This window comes from Hibiscus syriacus, unplaced genomic scaffold (assembly GCF_006381635.1).
Source record: "Hibiscus syriacus cultivar Baekdansim isolate YM2019G1 unplaced genomic scaffold, ASM638163v2 tig00117021_pilon, whole genome shotgun sequence".
NCBI lineage: Eukaryota > Viridiplantae > Streptophyta > Magnoliopsida > Malvales > Malvaceae > Hibiscus > Hibiscus syriacus.
The window spans coordinates 1,847,619-1,865,664 of record NW_024063527.1 but is presented as its reverse complement, the minus strand read 5'-3'; the positions used below and the strand labels follow the sequence as shown (position 1 = coordinate 1,865,664).

The 18,046-nt window shown below is 32.0% G+C and overlaps 1 protein-coding gene across 2 annotated transcripts; it reads left to right on the top strand.

Moving 5' to 3' along the window:
- The first annotated feature begins 10,445 nt into the window (after positions 1-10,445).
- Positions 10,446-14,147, top strand: LOC120195802 (lysophospholipid acyltransferase 1-like). 2 transcript variants are annotated; one of them, XM_039197729.1, is made up of 8 exons: positions 10,446-10,916; positions 11,288-11,343; positions 12,032-12,252; positions 12,347-12,755; positions 13,110-13,195; positions 13,359-13,422; positions 13,509-13,627; positions 13,807-14,147. In XM_039197729.1, the coding sequence occupies exons 1-8, from the start codon at positions 10,615-10,617 to the stop codon at positions 13,942-13,944; spliced, it is 1,395 nt and encodes a 464-aa protein (XP_039053660.1). In that variant the 5' UTR covers positions 10,446-10,614; the 3' UTR covers positions 13,945-14,147. The 2 variants fall into 2 exon arrangements, with proteins under 2 accessions (XP_039053660.1, XP_039053659.1); XM_039197728.1 differs by having other exon boundaries at positions 10,448-10,916; positions 13,359-13,427; positions 13,514-13,627.
- Positions 14,148-18,046: the final 3,899 nt, after the last annotated feature.

The following is an 18,046-nucleotide window of genomic DNA, read 5'->3' as shown; positions in this document are numbered from 1 at the left end:
CATTTGTGGTTTTGGTTAGTTGTAAATAATTTAAAATAAATATCTTTTATAGATAATTTAAAAAATTGTTGACATTGCACTTTGCCACATCTGCACCTCTTGTGATGTGGGCACATCACATCAGTTACAGGCGTTGATCGTTAATTAACTAATGGTTTTTATATAAAGAAGAGACTTTCGACCCAAAATGAAATATCGGGTTAATTTGCTCTATAAAAAAAAAGGACCAAAGGTTAAATTTGTCAAACGTTAAGTGTTCTTTTTGTCATTATTCTCAAAAGAGAAGATTTTTTTTACCAAACATCTGCGGATCTAATCACACGATCTTATAATAAGAACAAGAGATCTTATCAATCCTTTTGCCCCTCATTCTTCAAGAATCAGAAAGATCCTTTTAAAGTTTGAATTTGCTCATTTGGAATATGGGTTCTAAATTTGTCAAACGTTAAGTGTGCTTTATGTCATTATGCCAAGAATAAAATTTATTTATTTAAAATCTCAAAATGCATTTCTTTATTTTAAAACTAATAATCGCACAAAATCATAATTTAATATTTAAATACCAAAATTTAGATTCAATTCATATAACATTTTAGGCAGTTATATAATGTAACACATCTTAAATCAAAATTGTCAGAAAATGCTTGATTTGAAAACCATTTTTATCATAAATAATTACGATTTAATAAACTAATATTAATAATTAATAATGTCTTTTGTAAAACCAAGCATTCATAATTTAAACAAAAATATCTTAAGCAGACTCGAATCAGAGCGGCTAGAAACTTTTTTAATATACATGCCACTACCAAATAAATTAACAAACAGGATGTTCTTACTGATTCTGATGGCAAAATTGATTCCTCATAAATGATGCTGATGCACTCCCTATTTTTCCTTATATTTTGCACCTACGTGTGAAACACTCACACGTGAAGTTTTCACTTAGTGAGACAACTAAGTAAAATAAAATAAAAATATTTAACTTATAAAACAAACAATATTTGTATCGTATAAAACATTAATAAAATAAAACATGTATAAAATCAGATGTTAATTCGTAATAAGAATTTATTATAAAATCTGTAAATCAGTTCATATAATTGCAAAACTGTATTTTTCTTTTCGAAACCATATCATTTCAAATCCATATTTTTCTTATTCATATCAAACATTTACACATTTTATTATCATGAGAATATGTGGTACGCCAGTCAGATAACGAGTGAGCACGCTATATACAAATTTACTGTCAGAACAGATTGCACCGAGTCACTCCAACTCGTGCACCACTAAGGTACGCCGAGTCAGACCACGAGTGACCCGTCTTGGTGCCATATAATGCACATATAAAGCTAATTAGATGCACATAATCACTCCACCTCATGCACCACTAAGGTATGCCGAGTCAGACCACGAGTGATCCAAACTGATGCCATATCAAAAACATATTCAAATTCACTCCACCTCATGGCATGCCATTGTACCACAAACCCTCATTTTCATACAATATACTTTGTTCTAAATCAATTACTAATTTGCATATAAAACCATTCATCCATATAATCGAATATAAAACCATTTATATAAAACCAGATCTGGGCAGTTCATACAAAACAATATTCACATACTAGGAATTGTACTTCCGAATAAAATAATTTGTGTTATTCAAACCAAAATCATATAAAAATCATTTAGTAAATCAATATAAAGATATTTTTATAAATATTTTAAATATTTTTCAATCAAAAACTTTCGAGGTTGGTTCATCGCAAGCCGTCCTCATATCGAGTATAAAATAAGTAAGTTGTACTCACCTGATGCCTCACCAACTTATCATACGATCACCTTTATAACCATCGTATCTGGTTCATTTTGATCTCGATTATAATCACGAACTACTTGATTATCGATTTTCAACATATAAACAATTCACATACATTAGTACTCGTAACATTATAATAAAATTAAATTTGAATCGTAATTCTAAAAAATTTGACTAAGGAACATTTGATACTAATTTCTACCGTGAAATCGAAATCAACCTTAACTTAACCAAATTCACTCTTGAACTCCGTTCATTTTTCTTTTTGCTCGTTTTGTTATCGATTCCAGTCACGAACTACTCAAAAATTAAGTATCCAGCATAAACAATTTCGAACATATGTTAATATCTAAACAACTTGTTAAACATGTATCTGTATACAATATGATAAAATACGATAAATAAATATTCGATGCTAATCTCTATATCTAAATCAATTCTAGTCAACTCTTGCAAAAATAACCTTCCTAGTCCTTGAAAATAATAATTCTCAACCTTAAATCACTTAAATTTTCACAATTTAACATTTAACCCAAAATTACGCATTTCTTCAAATTAAATCCCAATATTTCGAAACTTGTCATGTAACACCCCCAACCCGTACCCGACCCGAATATGAGTCCGAGATGTCACATTGACTTTTTAAAATAATATTCTTATAGAATAACAGAACATTTGAACTTATATTAAGAAAATACAATAATATACTATTAATTTATGCTTCATTATAAAAATTTAAGGCAAACATGTTTTTATGAACAGTAATATATTATATGAACAATATCATTAACAGTGCTACAGTGTACCGATGAACTGCTACAGTGTACTGATGCATAAAACATCGAATATAAATTGTATATCGATGCACTGCTACAGTGTACCGATGCACTGCTACAGTAACTTCAGCTCAAATTATATAAAACTCATAAAAATTAAACCTTCATCACTATACATTTACCATTTACATAAATATGTGTAAAACATCTCAAAACTTGATTAGAGTACACATACTTAATTTAAAGACTTTGTTTACATGCCAACCTATTTATCACATAATAATACATACGGTGTAATTTACTTCTGATTTGATCTTTGAGAAGAGATACGTTGTTACTCTGAAATTAGCTTTGATCCTCCTGCTTTTCAGTACCGACGTGTAAATCACTTACACGCTAAGTCATAGACTTAGTGAGGCATAAACATAATAATGATGCATTTCTCATAAATATAAATATGCAATCTATGAATTCAATCATGTCACATATGATTCAATATAAATAATAACAACACAATAACATATGATAATGCAAACACTTTTGATACCTTTTGTAAGCCCATTAATATACTTATCAATACTTATATTACTATCATTGATGCCTTTATATCATATAAGTATATACTGAACATTTCTATACATACCATAGAACACATATATCATTTCACAACATAGTACACATAGTACCATATCAATTGATTTATTTACTCTCTTTAAAGCCCATGTACACTTCTGAGAACTAAAGGTATGTGAGTACATTATGGTTATGCACAATTATGTTGTCACCACAGCTTGTATAAATGTCCCGAAGGACCAGTCCATAGATTCCGAAGAACCTAGGTAAACAGTCTATATGTCCGAAGAACATAGGTAAACAGTCCATATGTCCCGAAGAATATAGGTAACCCTCGACCCTTGGCATGCCAACTATACACCTAGCTCTCATATCACAAAACATGGGCATTATCATTTATAATGGTTCACATATTCACATCACTTATTCATATCATTTCTCTTATAAACACATATCTATTCTTTTCTGTCACGTATCACATATACGTGTAATCATTGATCTTATATCATAATACTTTCTCGTATATTCTCATATCTCATTACCACGTATTCATTTCATTTTCTATATCCTTATCACATTACTTATTTCACATTCATATGTTACATAGTTCATATCACTTTGCATGTAATCATATAGATCATATCATATAGCCTATATCATTTCTCATGTTTTTTATGTAAGCGCATATGTCATGTCTTGTTTACTTATGTTCATATATATATATCACACAACACATAAAATAACATGTCAAACATATTACATATACATGTAATCATGTAAATCATGTCACATACAATAACATTTTAAGAGTAATTTCTTACCATAGTAACTCCCTCACTGGCTCATCGCAAGCAATGTTTATTCAATAACATAAGTACAAAATTAAATTGCAATCACCTATATTTCCTTGTCTTTCCCTCGATCAATCTTACTTGCCACTTGTTCTAGAACTCGTTTAGGCTCAATATCTACATAAACATAATTTCCGAGATGATTATCAGAAGCCTAAACCTTATAACTTGGTATTAATAACTTAGGCTAATTTAATAAACAAAAATTCAACTTTTCCTTTAGGAGTGTACCGATGCACTATGGGTGCATCGGTACACAATTTAGGTTCGAAATTCCCATGCATCGATGCACCCCTTAATGTATCGATGCATCTTCAAAATTTGTCTTAGTGCATTGGTACCCCTTCATAGTGTACCGATGCACCTGTCAATAATAAACTGGTTTCACCCGAAAATTCCATAACTTTTCATTAAATTTCCTCATATAAAACTCATTTCATACCACTAAACTCAACTACAACCATTTTGACTACCTTTTATCATTCCAACACATTATTATCTCCCACATCTCATCTAAATTCTTAAAGTTAAGAATCATACCCAATTTTCCATGTCATCCAAACTTTGATTTAACACTTATAACTTCTTATTCACACCTATGACAAGTCAAATTCCATCTCAAAGTTCATTTATTAACTGTAACATCTGCAATATCGGGTTAGTGACCAAATTGTAAAGTTTCAGAATTTGGTGACTAAAGTAGAAGAATGAAATAGTTCAATGATTATTGGATATATATGATGAAGGTTATTTAGTAATTATTAAAGGAAATAAAGGGCAAAAGGGTCAATTGACCAATAAATGAATTAAAAATGGGATTGGTAAGGATAAATACAAGTGGAAAGGGAGAGAATTCTCTAGAGTCATGTTCTCCTTTCTTCTTTTTCTTCACGTGGAAGCCAAGAGCAAAGGTAAGTTTGATTTAGCTGTTGATTTCTTGAAAGTTTTAAGTTGGATTTGAGTCTTTGGGGGTTATATAAGCTTAAGGAAAGCTTATATAAGTTTAAAACACCAAAGAGAGAGAATTAGAAAGGAATTTCTATTAAGGGTTTATAAATGAACTTTTATTATAAAAAGGTTTTTGAAGTTCCAATGATGAATTTGAGTTGTCAAGGGTTTAATTAAGAAGTTAGAAGCAATAGAATTGATTTTGGAACATGTTGAAAATTTAGTGTAATTCTTTAATTACATATGGAGAATAGGATTTTGATGTTAAAGAGGTGATTAATGAATAGAAATGAGTTTGAATATGTGTATGTGAGTTGAAAACATGATAGGGGATGAAAGATAAAACATTTGAGTTGATTTGAGTTGATTTTCGGGATTAAATTGAATTCTGAGCTATGTGCATCAATGTACATTCAAGGTGCACCGATGCATCAAGGGTAAATCTCTAGAAATTGTTCAGTGTGTATCGATGCACAGGAAGTGCATCGATGCACCCATTAAAATGGAAACATCGAATGTGATTTATGCATCGATGCATAGATAATGCATCGATGCACCCATCTAGGGATGCATCGATACATGGGTTAGTGCATCGATGCATGCCTCTATTAAAAGTTGAAAATAACTTTCTTTTTATCCTTTGGAGTGATAGTTTAGAATATATCAATTGGATACTGATATGTATTAATGCATGATTATGTAGATATCGAACATGAACAAGTTCTGGAACGATTATCAAGTTAAGATTCGATCGAAAGAAAAGAAATCATAAAAGTGGATCGAACTTAGTGAGGCCAAGGTGAGTGCATAGTAGTTAGTTTATGGTGCTAAATGGAAACAAGACTTGTGATAAGTCTATTTCCTATGTTAGAATGCATGAATATATGATTATAAGTATATGAATGACATGAATTGTATGTATGCTGGATTATATGTGTTAACATGTTTTTGATTGTGAGGATATGAGAAGTATGTGCTATGTGATGTATATATATGAACATATGAGAAATTGAACTATATGACTGCATGAGAAAGATATGAGCCATATGACATGTTATATGTGAACCTGAGAAAACAAAGTATAAGATATGAGCTATGTAATCTTATGAGAACATGAAAAGAAGCTATATGATTACATGTATATGTGAAAGAAACTATGAGCTTATATGACATGTGAAATGATAAAGTGAAAATGCCCATGTTATATGATACGAGAGCTATAGGTATAGTTGGCATGCCAAGAGTCGAAGGTATACGCGGTCCTTCGGGACATACAGTGATCCTTCGGGATATTTTATAGGTCCTTCGGGACAAAATTTCATAGCCCCTAGTGGGACCCCTACGAGCTGTGGTGACAACATAGTGCACAACCTCAATAGACTCACATATCTACAGTTCTCACAGGTGCACATGAGCTAATAAGAGATAACATTGAATGTAATGTATGTGATGTATATATGTTTTTTGTGATATGAATTATATGATATGATATATGTGTGTTAGTGATTATTGTATATGCTATAAGATATATGATATGAGCTTAATTGATCATATAAACAAGAGAATAGAAATATGAAAGGTGATAATATAATAATGATAGGAAAGAAGATAATTATATGTATGCATGGATATATATATATATATATATATATATATGAAAGGTGCATAGTATGAATTATTATATGTATATGTGGGTGTGATGCTTGTATGTGATATGTTAGTAGAAATTGTTCAAGCATGATTACGAGTTAGAGTTTTATTATATGTTTTATGCGTCACTAAGTCAACGACTTAGCGTGTGATTGTTTCACACGTAGGTTACAGAAGTGAGAAGAGTAAAGAGCTAAGAGGAGCAAGACAGGTCAGCATTTTCCTTACAAAGTTTCATATCAGAAAATAGATGATTTAAATGTGTTTGGTTAATCTGAATATAGTTGGCATGTACTAATTGAGTGAGTTGTATAGGCTCTGATCGATTTTTGGTTATTTTGGTCAATTTATGTAAATAAACAACTTTTATTTTAATGAAAGTTTTAAATTTTCTTTGAATTTTGTCAAGAGTCAAAGTTTGAAAAGTCAATGTGACACCTCAGACTCGTATTCGGGTCGGATACGGGTTGAGGGTGTTACATTAACTCTTTTTCAGAAATTCACTTTGAAACCCATTCTCTTTAATCTTTCATAACTTCTTCATCTTTTGATTATAAGACAAATTAAGCTTTCCTTAAGCTTAAATATCACCTAAGGATCATAACCCAACCTTTAATTCAACAAATAATCAACTAATTAAGAAACTTACATTTGTTTGTATGCTTCACGGTGGAGAAGAAAAGAAGATGAAGAAGATAATTGTCTGGAACTTGTTTCCCAAAACATATGCTCCACATGGGTATTATAATACCCAATAATTATTATTTAATTATTTCCTTGTTCAATGACACATCTACCCCTTGACTCTTTCTTCATTTACTAAACTATCATATATAAAATATTTCAATTAATGCCTTCACTCTTCAATTTATTTAATATGTTCATTGAATTTTTAAAATCTTACACTTTAATCACTAACCCGGTATTGAGGATGTTATATGTCAAATCGGTCCTTACTATTCACTTTAATCCCTAACAACCATCACACTCAACTAATTTCACTATATTTCCAAATTAGTACATTAATCTTACACGTTTTCAATTTCACCACTAACTTTCCAAGAACTTGCAATTTAATCCCTAAGAATTATTCAACTTCCAAATCAACCCAATTCAACATTTCATCATTCCAACTATAATTTCCAGCATAGTAACTTAATTTTTCAACATTTATTTTACATTCCTCCAATTTATCAAAACTTGCAAAAAGATCCTTTAAGCTTAACATTGATCCAAATTGATCCAAAACTTAATTCAAACCTTATGAAATCATCATTCTATCTAATTTAAACCTTTATACAAATTTTCCTAATTCTTTTCTCCATGGCCGAAAGTTTTGGATACTTTCCTTAATGGTCCCCAACTTTGATTTAAGCTTGGTTTCATCACCTACAACCCATTTCCATTCATTCTAATCATTCCCATAACAAAAGCAAATCAAAATCAACATTTCTTAATTCAAACCCACCATGACCGAATGCTTTCAACTTAGTCCCTTAATGAATTTTAATCAACTTTTATACTTCCATAACATTCCTTAAATCAAAATCCAATCTTATTTAATTGATTTCTCACTTCCCCTTCATCCACCATAAGAACTCATTTTCACATTTCAACATGAAAAAGTCAATACTTATACCAATTTGTAGAGAATTTCGTGAGAAACAATTTCCTATTTCACACTTAAGTCCTAATTCTAATTAAAATGACTCAAAAATTGAAAACAAAGCTTTGATTACCTTAGCTATGGAGGACGTCCAGCAGCTGGAGAAGAAGAGAGTTTTCGCGAGTTCTCCTTGCAAATATCTCTAATTTGGGCTTTTTAGATTGATTAAAAATTCATTTTGACCCAAATGTCAAAATGCCGTTAATGAATTATCTTGTTTACCCCCATTCCATCATTTTATCTCCCATTTAATAATCTTAAATAACTATAAAAATCTTATCTATCAATTTCCCTCTTTTCCCTTTTAATTTTTCAAAAATCCAATTTAGTCACTACGTTCCATTATTTCACTAAAACAAGGTAAATTCTTTTAATTTGACTGATCCACTTTGAATTCTTCACATTAAAAATACTAAAACAACATTTTTAACCTCATATTACTATCCTTCAAATTTTTGTAATTTTTTTATTCTATCCGGATATCCGATGATTTTATCGAACTTTACCGATTAATAGTATTTTCTACAAATTTCGGATCGAAAATATGACAGACATAAAAATCATTCTTTTAAGGTAAACTGTCCATTTATGGGATCAATAACTTTTTCAAAATTACACTTTAGGTTTCTGAACTTTTCTAATTTTAAACTTTAACTACCAGCTTTCAAAATTTACATTTTAGTCACTTGTTGAAATTTTTGGGGTATTACAGGCTATGCTGACAAAAATTTTACTATCCAATGTCTTTCACTAGCACATTGCTCATATGTGTTAAATCACTTGAGAATATCATTATTTGAGTTTTAGTTTGTAATTTATTTTTTTCTGTTTGTTTTTAGACATTTATGTATTTAATTATTTTTTGATAAAAAATAAAGTATTTAATCATTAACTCTTTTATTATTCAGAGAATATCAGTTGAAAATAAATATGTTAAGTTGATATTACATATAATTTTCATGCTACGTATTCATGATCGATCGATGTCATTTGACTATGTTTGTATATATGATCACTGATGAGTCTAGTTATGATTGATATGTATGTCGAAAACTTTTTTGATCCTATATGGATATAATTAGTGGATAAAATTGTTATAGAATATCTATTAAATACTAGCAAAGTTTAATCTTATAAGGTTGTACATTGTTCAAGAAACATATGTTTCTCAAGTGAGAGTTTGTTGTATTAAAATCTATAATTATGAGTACATATGTATAATATATGATGTCATTATAGAGTATAATACTAAGATTAAGTGGCCAATTATGTTATAGTTGTTATATGTATTAAAGTGCCATGAAAATAAAAATGTAGATACCATAAGTTTTACTGAAGGAAAAAATTATAAATTCTCACAAACTGATTTAATATTCAATTTTATATAACGGTGTCGTGATCCCCAAAAAATAGATTAATTTGTATTACCCTTCTTCCTTCATAAAGTTTTTACGGAAAGAGTAAATCTATCTTTTTGGAAGATCAAAACCATCTTCTTAGTGCTCGTAAATGAATTCAGGTACGCTTTCGCGAATCTACTATCTTGTTCTTAATGATTTTGTATGATAAAACATGGTTAGATTTATATATATATAATTTTTAAAAATATATATTTAATAAAATTTAATTTTTTCAACTTTTTTGTCAATTTTTTGTCAATGCATTCAGGTATGCTTTCGCGAATATATTATATTGTTCTTAATGATTTTAGAAACCTTTAATCGAATAATTTTGAAATATATATTTAATAGAATTTAATTTTTAAAATATTTAAAATAATCATGATCACAATTTTAAGATTTTAACTTTTAAAAAATAAGGGAAATTTATAGTGATACATAGTATGATTTGATTCTAATATAGACATGTCCTTCAAAGTCATATTCTTTCTTTATAAATATATTCAAGATGATATGAACATAAGACATAAGGAATACCAAATTGATTAAAGAAAAAAGTTATGCGTTGTACTTATTGAGTTTGGAAGTGTAATATTTAAGAATTTTCATTTCCAAATTGGATCAAAAAGAAGAAATACCAAATTTATTAAAAAAAAAATGTCAAATTTGTATAATAAATGTGTGGTCTTTTATTATCGGACGTTTAGAGTTCAAAGTAAACCCTAGTAGCATATCCGCATTTGAGCATACCCAAGGAGAAGCACGGTTTCGGACATCACGAGGTGCAGAGCAAAATATATACAAGCAAATATCGACATAAAAATATTTCCTATTTCTGATCCAATAATTTCCTTTCCATTTTTCTTCCCGGTTTCTCTCGTACATAAAATTCTGCTTCTGGGTTTGGGTCAAATCCCAAACGAAGATGGAACTTGACATGGAAACTATGGCTGCATCGATCGGCTTATCGGTTCCAGTGATTCGGTTCCTTTTATGCTTCGTGATGACTATACCGGTCAGTTTTCTAGGGCGACTTGTTCCGACTGGATTAGCTAAACACGTGTACTCGGCCATTACAGGAGCGTTGCTTTCCTATCTGTCATTTGGGTTTTCTTCGAATCTGCATTTTTTGGTGCCCATGTTGTCGGGTTATGCTGCAATGGTTCTTTATCGGCCCAAGTGTGGAATTATCACTTTTTTCTTCGGTTTTGGTTATTTGATTGGCTGGTAAGTCTTTCCATTGCATTTTTTTTGAGAAATTCTTTTGGGGAAAGTTCTATCAGTAGAATGTTATATATTCTCCCCTGTTTCTATTCTTGGTGTTGAAAATGATAAGTATTTTGTTTTATGCTACAAGGTTTTGTAATTCTTGAATTTGAATTATTTCTATTTTGTTTAGCTTTTTTTAATTACAAAAAAAGAACTAATGTTCATGTCTGCTGGGTTTTCATGCCAAATTGATTTACACTAAGCTGATGTTAGATTAACGTTCGTTTGAAATTCTTTTTAATGCATGCGCTATACTCACAACTCAGTATCTCAAATTAGTACTTTTTATTTTAGAATCTTGACTATTCCATTTTTTTATTTGTTTGTAGCCATGTATATTACATGAGCGGGGATGCATGGAAGCAAGGAGGCATTGATGCCACTGGTATGCATGTGTTGAGTTTCTCCTTTAAACATGAGTTGTTGTTCTTTAGTATCCGACTACTATGTTTAAACTTCAATAAAATTGTAAAGCATCTATGCTTTAGTGAAATGGGCAAATTAGGTTGATCTTCATATTACTGCTTTGAGCTTCGATGAACTTCAACCCTTAGTTTATTGTAATTTTTTTATTTTAATACCAAGTTGGGATAGCTCCTAAGGGTAAAGTAAGAAAAAACTGTTTACATATGCTCGAGGGATGACGTATGTAGACTTTATCCATGATAAAAAAAAGGTTAAAGGGGAGATCAGAATGGAACTGGTTGGAGGTGATGACAGATTTTATGAATCTATTAGATTTTTTTTGAAAGAAGAATCTATTAGATTTTGAAGAGAGGATGGATTGGTGACTAATTAGAGTAAGAGGATTCATGTACCTGATGTAATGTTTCTACAATTTCTTCGTGTAGCCGACACCAAATATATTGTTGTTATGGCTTTTTGGTTTTGTTTAGTGGACAGTAATAGCAAATCTATTTCTACTTAGACATTTAATTCACCACGTTGTAAATTTATCTATTTATATTTATTATTCTGGCTTCTTATGGTTTTTTCACGAGTTTTCAAGGGAGTGCTTTTCTGGTACTCTATACATGTTAGTTAATTGCGTGGCACTATCTTTTGATATTTAGGTGCATTGATGGTCTTGACATTAAAGGTCATTTCATGTGCAATGAATTACAATGATGGGATGTTGAAAGGGGAAGATTTACGCGAGACTCAGAAAAAACATAGGTTGATTAGGCTACCTTCATTGATTGAATATTTTGGGTACTGCCTGTGCTGTGGCAGTCACTTTGCTGGTCCAGTTTATGAGATGAAGGATTACCTTGACTGGGCTGAAGGGAAGGGGGTAAGTTTATTATGTTTGTTTGTGCTTCTGCATGCCTTTTATAATCTGCAGTTATCAGGATGCAGCTTTTGATTATCATTTTTTTTTCTTCAAGATTTGGGCTCATTCCGAAAAAGGACCATCACCATCACCATATGTAGCAACACTACGCGCGCTTGTCCAAGCTGCTTTTTGCATGGCAATGTATTTTAACCTTGCACCATATCACCCGTTGTCTTGGTTTACTGATCCTGCATACCACGAATGGGGATTCTGGAGGAAACTGAGTTACCAGTATATGTCTGGCTTTACAATGCGGTGGAAATATTATTTCATCTGGTCAATTTCAGAGGCTGCTATTATCATATCTGGCCTGGGTTTCAGTGGATGGACAGAATCTTCACCCCCAAAACCAAAGTGGGATCGAGCAAAGGTTGTTGATATCCTAGGATTTGAGTTAGCAAAAAGTTCAGTGCTGTTACCACTTGTTTGGAACATACAAGTCAGCACCTGGCTTCGTCATTGTGAGTCTTTCTAATTCTAGCTACTAGTCATTTATGTGCTTTGTTGATTAGTTTTGCTTAAATATTATGTGGCTGTATATCATACATGTAAAGTTGTAAACATCTGCTATTCAAATGTAAGATATTTTTTGTAATGAGTCAAAACATGCAAGTAAAAGATAAATTGGTTGATTAAATGTGTTTATATGTTTGATTACAATATTATACGGTCTCGTGTCTTTTAAAATGACAACAGTTATTTTAGTTTTGTTAGCCTGGACCACTTTTAGGATATTTGGGGCAATTGAAGCAAATACAAGCGGAAGTCATAAGATATCCTAAATGAGAAGTTAAGATAGTACTCTGTTGGTGCAGATGTTTATGAGAGACTTGTTAAGAAGGGAAAGAGGCCTGGTTTTTTCCAGTTGCTGGCCACACAGACTGTCAGTGCTGTTTGGCATGTGAGTCATTTTGCTATGCTACTGAAATTTTTTAACGATGTTCTCAATATTTGTCTTTTTAATTTTGTAGCAAATTCTATAAAAATATGATTAATAGAATTCATCCAAAAATTTTCTGGCACTTAACCTTCTTTTGTTCTTGCATTTCTCTCCTTTGTTATAGGGTCTGTATCCCGGGTACATCATATTCTTTGTTCAGTCAGCTTTGATGATTGCCGGTTCAAGAGGTATTGATATGTGCATCCTTTTTGTATTTCAGATCATTGTACTATTACATTTGTTTGTTCCCATCTCCCATTTTCTTTCTGAGCAGTTCTCTACCAATGGGAAAAAGCTATACCTTCAAATATGGGTCTTGTGAAGAAAGCATTTGCCTTGATGAATTTTGTTTACACACTTTTGGTTCTGAACTATTCCTGTGTTGGCTTTATGGTATCCCTCTCTTTTCTCTCTCTAGCTATGCTTTTAAACCTTTAATTATTTGAAATTGTATAATCTTTGGGTGATGATATGCACATTCATCGGCTGGCCATCACACGCGGTGGTGCGGGATGATCTAGACAATGTTTTCATATATCTTTTTAACATGCTTCTCTTCTTGCGTGATACAGGTATTAAGCAAGCACGAGACACTTGCATCGTATGGGAGTGTGTATTATATTGGAACCATCCTTCCGATAGCGTTCATCATGTTGGGCTACATAATTCCTGTAAAGCCTGCCAGATCTAAAGATCGTAAAGAGCAGTGAGTACCGAGTAAAGCTAAAGCCACATTTCTTCGGATGGAGTTAGATTACCACTGCAAGTTTCAGGCATCGTTTCATGTTATTGAATGGTAGGTTTTGCATAAGGATTATGAAAAATAAAAGAAAAAAAAAACTATTTCCGAATCTTTTATTTTTCAACATTTATCGTCATTTATCAAACAAAACATCTCTGGCAATTCCTTTCAGCTGAGTCCCGTCAACTTCAACCATGAATCACCTCAATTGGATTTGGCTGCATTTAATTGTAATTTTTTTGTTCTTACCTAGTAGTTTGTTTGTTGTTCTTAATTTAACCCAACTTCATCTGAGAAAACGTTCATGAGTAGATATATTCCCTCTCCTTGGATGCATTCGTTTTCCGATGGATCCAAAATACATATTTCATTGATCCACCTAGATGATCATGTTTCTGATTTCCTGTGTACAAGAGAGAAGAAAAAGGCCAAGAAAACTCAATATTTCATAGGAGAGCAAAAAGGGGCGGGGGAGCAACAACAAAAAACTTATCTAATCGCATCTTGTACATTATCAAGCATCCTGCTGTAAAAGTTATTCCTCGGCCAAAGCACAAACTTCTCCCAAGAACAATAATAATAAAAAAAAACCTCTTTAACAGCCTCGATTATATTCTTACGATAGTGATTTTGAGCCAAAGAACAAGCGAAGGTTAGGAAGAAAACAAACCCAGTTAAATGCAATCAAAGCATTGTGACAAGTATCTTTTATAAAACGAGACAGCTTAATATTTTGTATCTTCTATTCAAATTTTCAAAATATTGATGGTAAGGGACTATAGTCTGCATTAAAAAGGTCGTTCCTAGTTTACTGAAAAAGTAAGCCATTTGGGTTGAGAAACTCAGCATCATGATGATAGAAATAAGGGACACGTTTTATAATTGTGAAAAAAAACTAGTGTCTCCAGTGATTCAAGGCTCAAAGAGTAATGCATAAGGCCTCTTTATAACTTTATACTGTTGCTAAAATAAGTAGAGTAATTTGTATGTCACTTTGCAGCACTAATATTTTTGGTAAACTACACAAGTCTTGTAGCACAAAATTTCCTCCCATAATGCTTGTTCCAAATATATGTTTACAAGAAGCACAATAAAGCACTAAAGGAAAGACATGTATGCACAAGATAACATTTATTTCTTCAGCAATTCAGTAAGAATTAAGAGTACCAAAAGTAGATAACAGAATTCAAGTTGAGATAGAAGGATAAGGCTTTGAGATTGATAAGACAGATTTTAGAGCTCCAAAACAATTATGAAAAGCAATTACATTAGGATATGCATATCTCTAGAACAGGTCAACATAATTTAATAAAATTTATCAGCTTTCGTGCTAGAGATTTGGTTTAGACAAAGTTATGTCCTGTAGAGAAGGAAGGAAATAGACTGAGGCAATTAAGCTTGGGAGAACAAATGAACAGAAAATTTTACCTTGAATCTTCCAAAATGAGAGGAATTCGTTTATGATTTCAATGCTAATTTGTTATAACCATTGGACTGAACTCATGTAGTTGTCAATTGCATCAGCAGGACTAGCTGATTACTTCAATAACAAGTTTGGAATTTAGTGATACACTTCCGGTTAAAAGGCTTAGTGTCCTCTTCTCTCCATCGTTTTCATTCTTGGAGAAAATGAGTGTTCAATATGCCTCCAGAATTTTTCGCTTGATTCTGGTGTTGCATTTTAGAAGTAATGCTGCATATACCACTTATCCAGTTAATCAACCACATGGACACTACACCGCTTTCATGTAGAAATAAAAATTGTGGGTCATCGCATATTCTAAAAAGGGGATTATAATTTCAGTGGACCTGCAACTTTTATGGTGCTCATTTGAATTGATATTTGAATGAAAGTTGATTTTGTAAATTCAGCAACATTGTGACTTTTATGTGTCCGTATTGTGGATGGGATACTAATTTCTGTTTTAAAATGGACAAATAGATGTTGGTGAGGACAAACATTATCTGGCCGATCATCCTGGTTTGCTTCCTGTTAGCACCGCACGGGTGTGATTTCACTCACTGGCGGTAAATGCAATCAGTGATTTGTTATCTTAATCATCCTCTTAAAACAAACAGATTAGTGCTGCTTATTACATTGAGTGCACAACAGGTATGCACCTACTCCCAATTAATGTCATTGGTAGACTTCGAGGACATCTCAGAGGAACTCTTGGTGGCCTGGTTAATAGAAATGAACTCTCTGTACTTGATAACTAGTTAAACCTTTATCTATTGATATGCATCACGCCATTTAATTAATAATGAAGATCCTATTTCAGCCATCTGATATACTCTTTGCCTTTACGAGGTTATATCAAAACACAGGACGGACGTCCTTATTTAATATATATATCTCTATTCAGTTCTGATTTCCTCACATTCGCAGTGTGTGAGAGCAGCTTTTGATGCTGCAGTCAAGGTTGTCATCAAGCCACCGCAGAAACACAAGAAAAAGCCAAGTCGAGGATGTCTTATGTCGGTGTTTCTAATCTTAAATTTCTGGGTGCTTCTTCTGATTGCCCAACATGTGAATTTTCTTGCATGACATTCTGTTTATGTTGAGAAAAATTTAAAGCGACTGTGCCTAAGGGCAATTATTGAGGTGCAAATTTATAGATATTATCCTGAAAGTAATGATTTTTAGTGCGTTTGAATTCTACAGCACTTGAGTAGTTTAGAAATGATATGGCACATTACATCTCTATGTTATCAACATTCGGCACTAAGAATTTCAGAGTTTATGCTTCTAAATTCACTCTGGTTAGGGATGGGAGTAGTTTCTTGTATTATATTAAATCAAATACAAGTTACCAGTTGCATTGCATGCTTTGCATCTGTTTGACATTTTTTTCAACGCCATATTACTTGCACAAAATTTATGGAGTATTTCTTTAGTCCAGAGCCTATGAGATCCCAGGAATGATCATTTTTTTTATTCAATTTGCGGAAACATCTTTGTGCCTCCCAAGTGAAACAGATTGCTTTCCTTCAAACCAAAAGCTTATGCTCCTACCGCTACCGCTATTCCCCTAGAGATTCCTTTTAGCCAGCCGAGTTTGCTTCTTATGGACTACTCAGCAATACTTCTCCCTCAAAGTCGCACTGTGGTTGTTTACATTTTCAATCTTACGGTCTACTTATAGTAGAAGAATCTACATTCGGCTGCTAATTGACTGTTGTATGGAGTTCAATATTCACGGACCTTGTACCGTGCATGAAAAAAAATGTGGTTCGATTTTTGTCCTCTTTTTCCTTTTCCGAGTAGAAATTCTCTCTGTCATGTTTTGTTTAGTCATTCTGTAATGCATAATTTCTTAAAATTATGGTACTTTTCAGTTCACCGTGAGAGCTTTCGCCATATTTGAACTACATCATCCAGGCCCCTAGTTAATCAATGCTTAAGCAATCTGTATTTTCTTTTTGCCCTTTTTGAGGTAGAAATTCATACTATATAAAGATTGAGTTGCTATCGGAAAGAGTGTCTAGATGAGCAAAGAAGTATCAAGGATAAAAGCAATAAAAATATTGTTAGAAAATGAGAAAAAAAGAGTTATAAATTCGTATTTATTAGATCATGTTTCTTTTTCTAATTTTCAATTTTCTTGCCTATCAATTTCAATTTTTCAGCCAATGAATGTTAATATTTTTCCCATTTTCCTATCAGTTTTATAGAATATATATGTGTATATTTTTTTCTACATTTTTTCATATTGTCAATTCTCATTTTACTAAGCAAAGACCAACCCCATGTGCTATCTTCTATTATCCTTATGTATTGGTCTGAGTTGAGATAGCATTTCTCATCTGCATGTCCATGGGGTTTTGTAAAATCCAAACATCTCAGAGATAAAGTGGCAGGTAGGAACTTATCAAACGAACAACACTGTTTCGCATACACCAGAAAGTCGGAAACACGTTGGAATAGCCTGGTCGTCAAATAAAACAAGACATGCATAGGAAAAAATTTAAAGCATAACGACTAATGTTTTGCTATTATCAAATTTTCTCTGCACTATTAATAACATTGATAGCAACAATATTGACACCAGCTAAAAATGTAGCATATC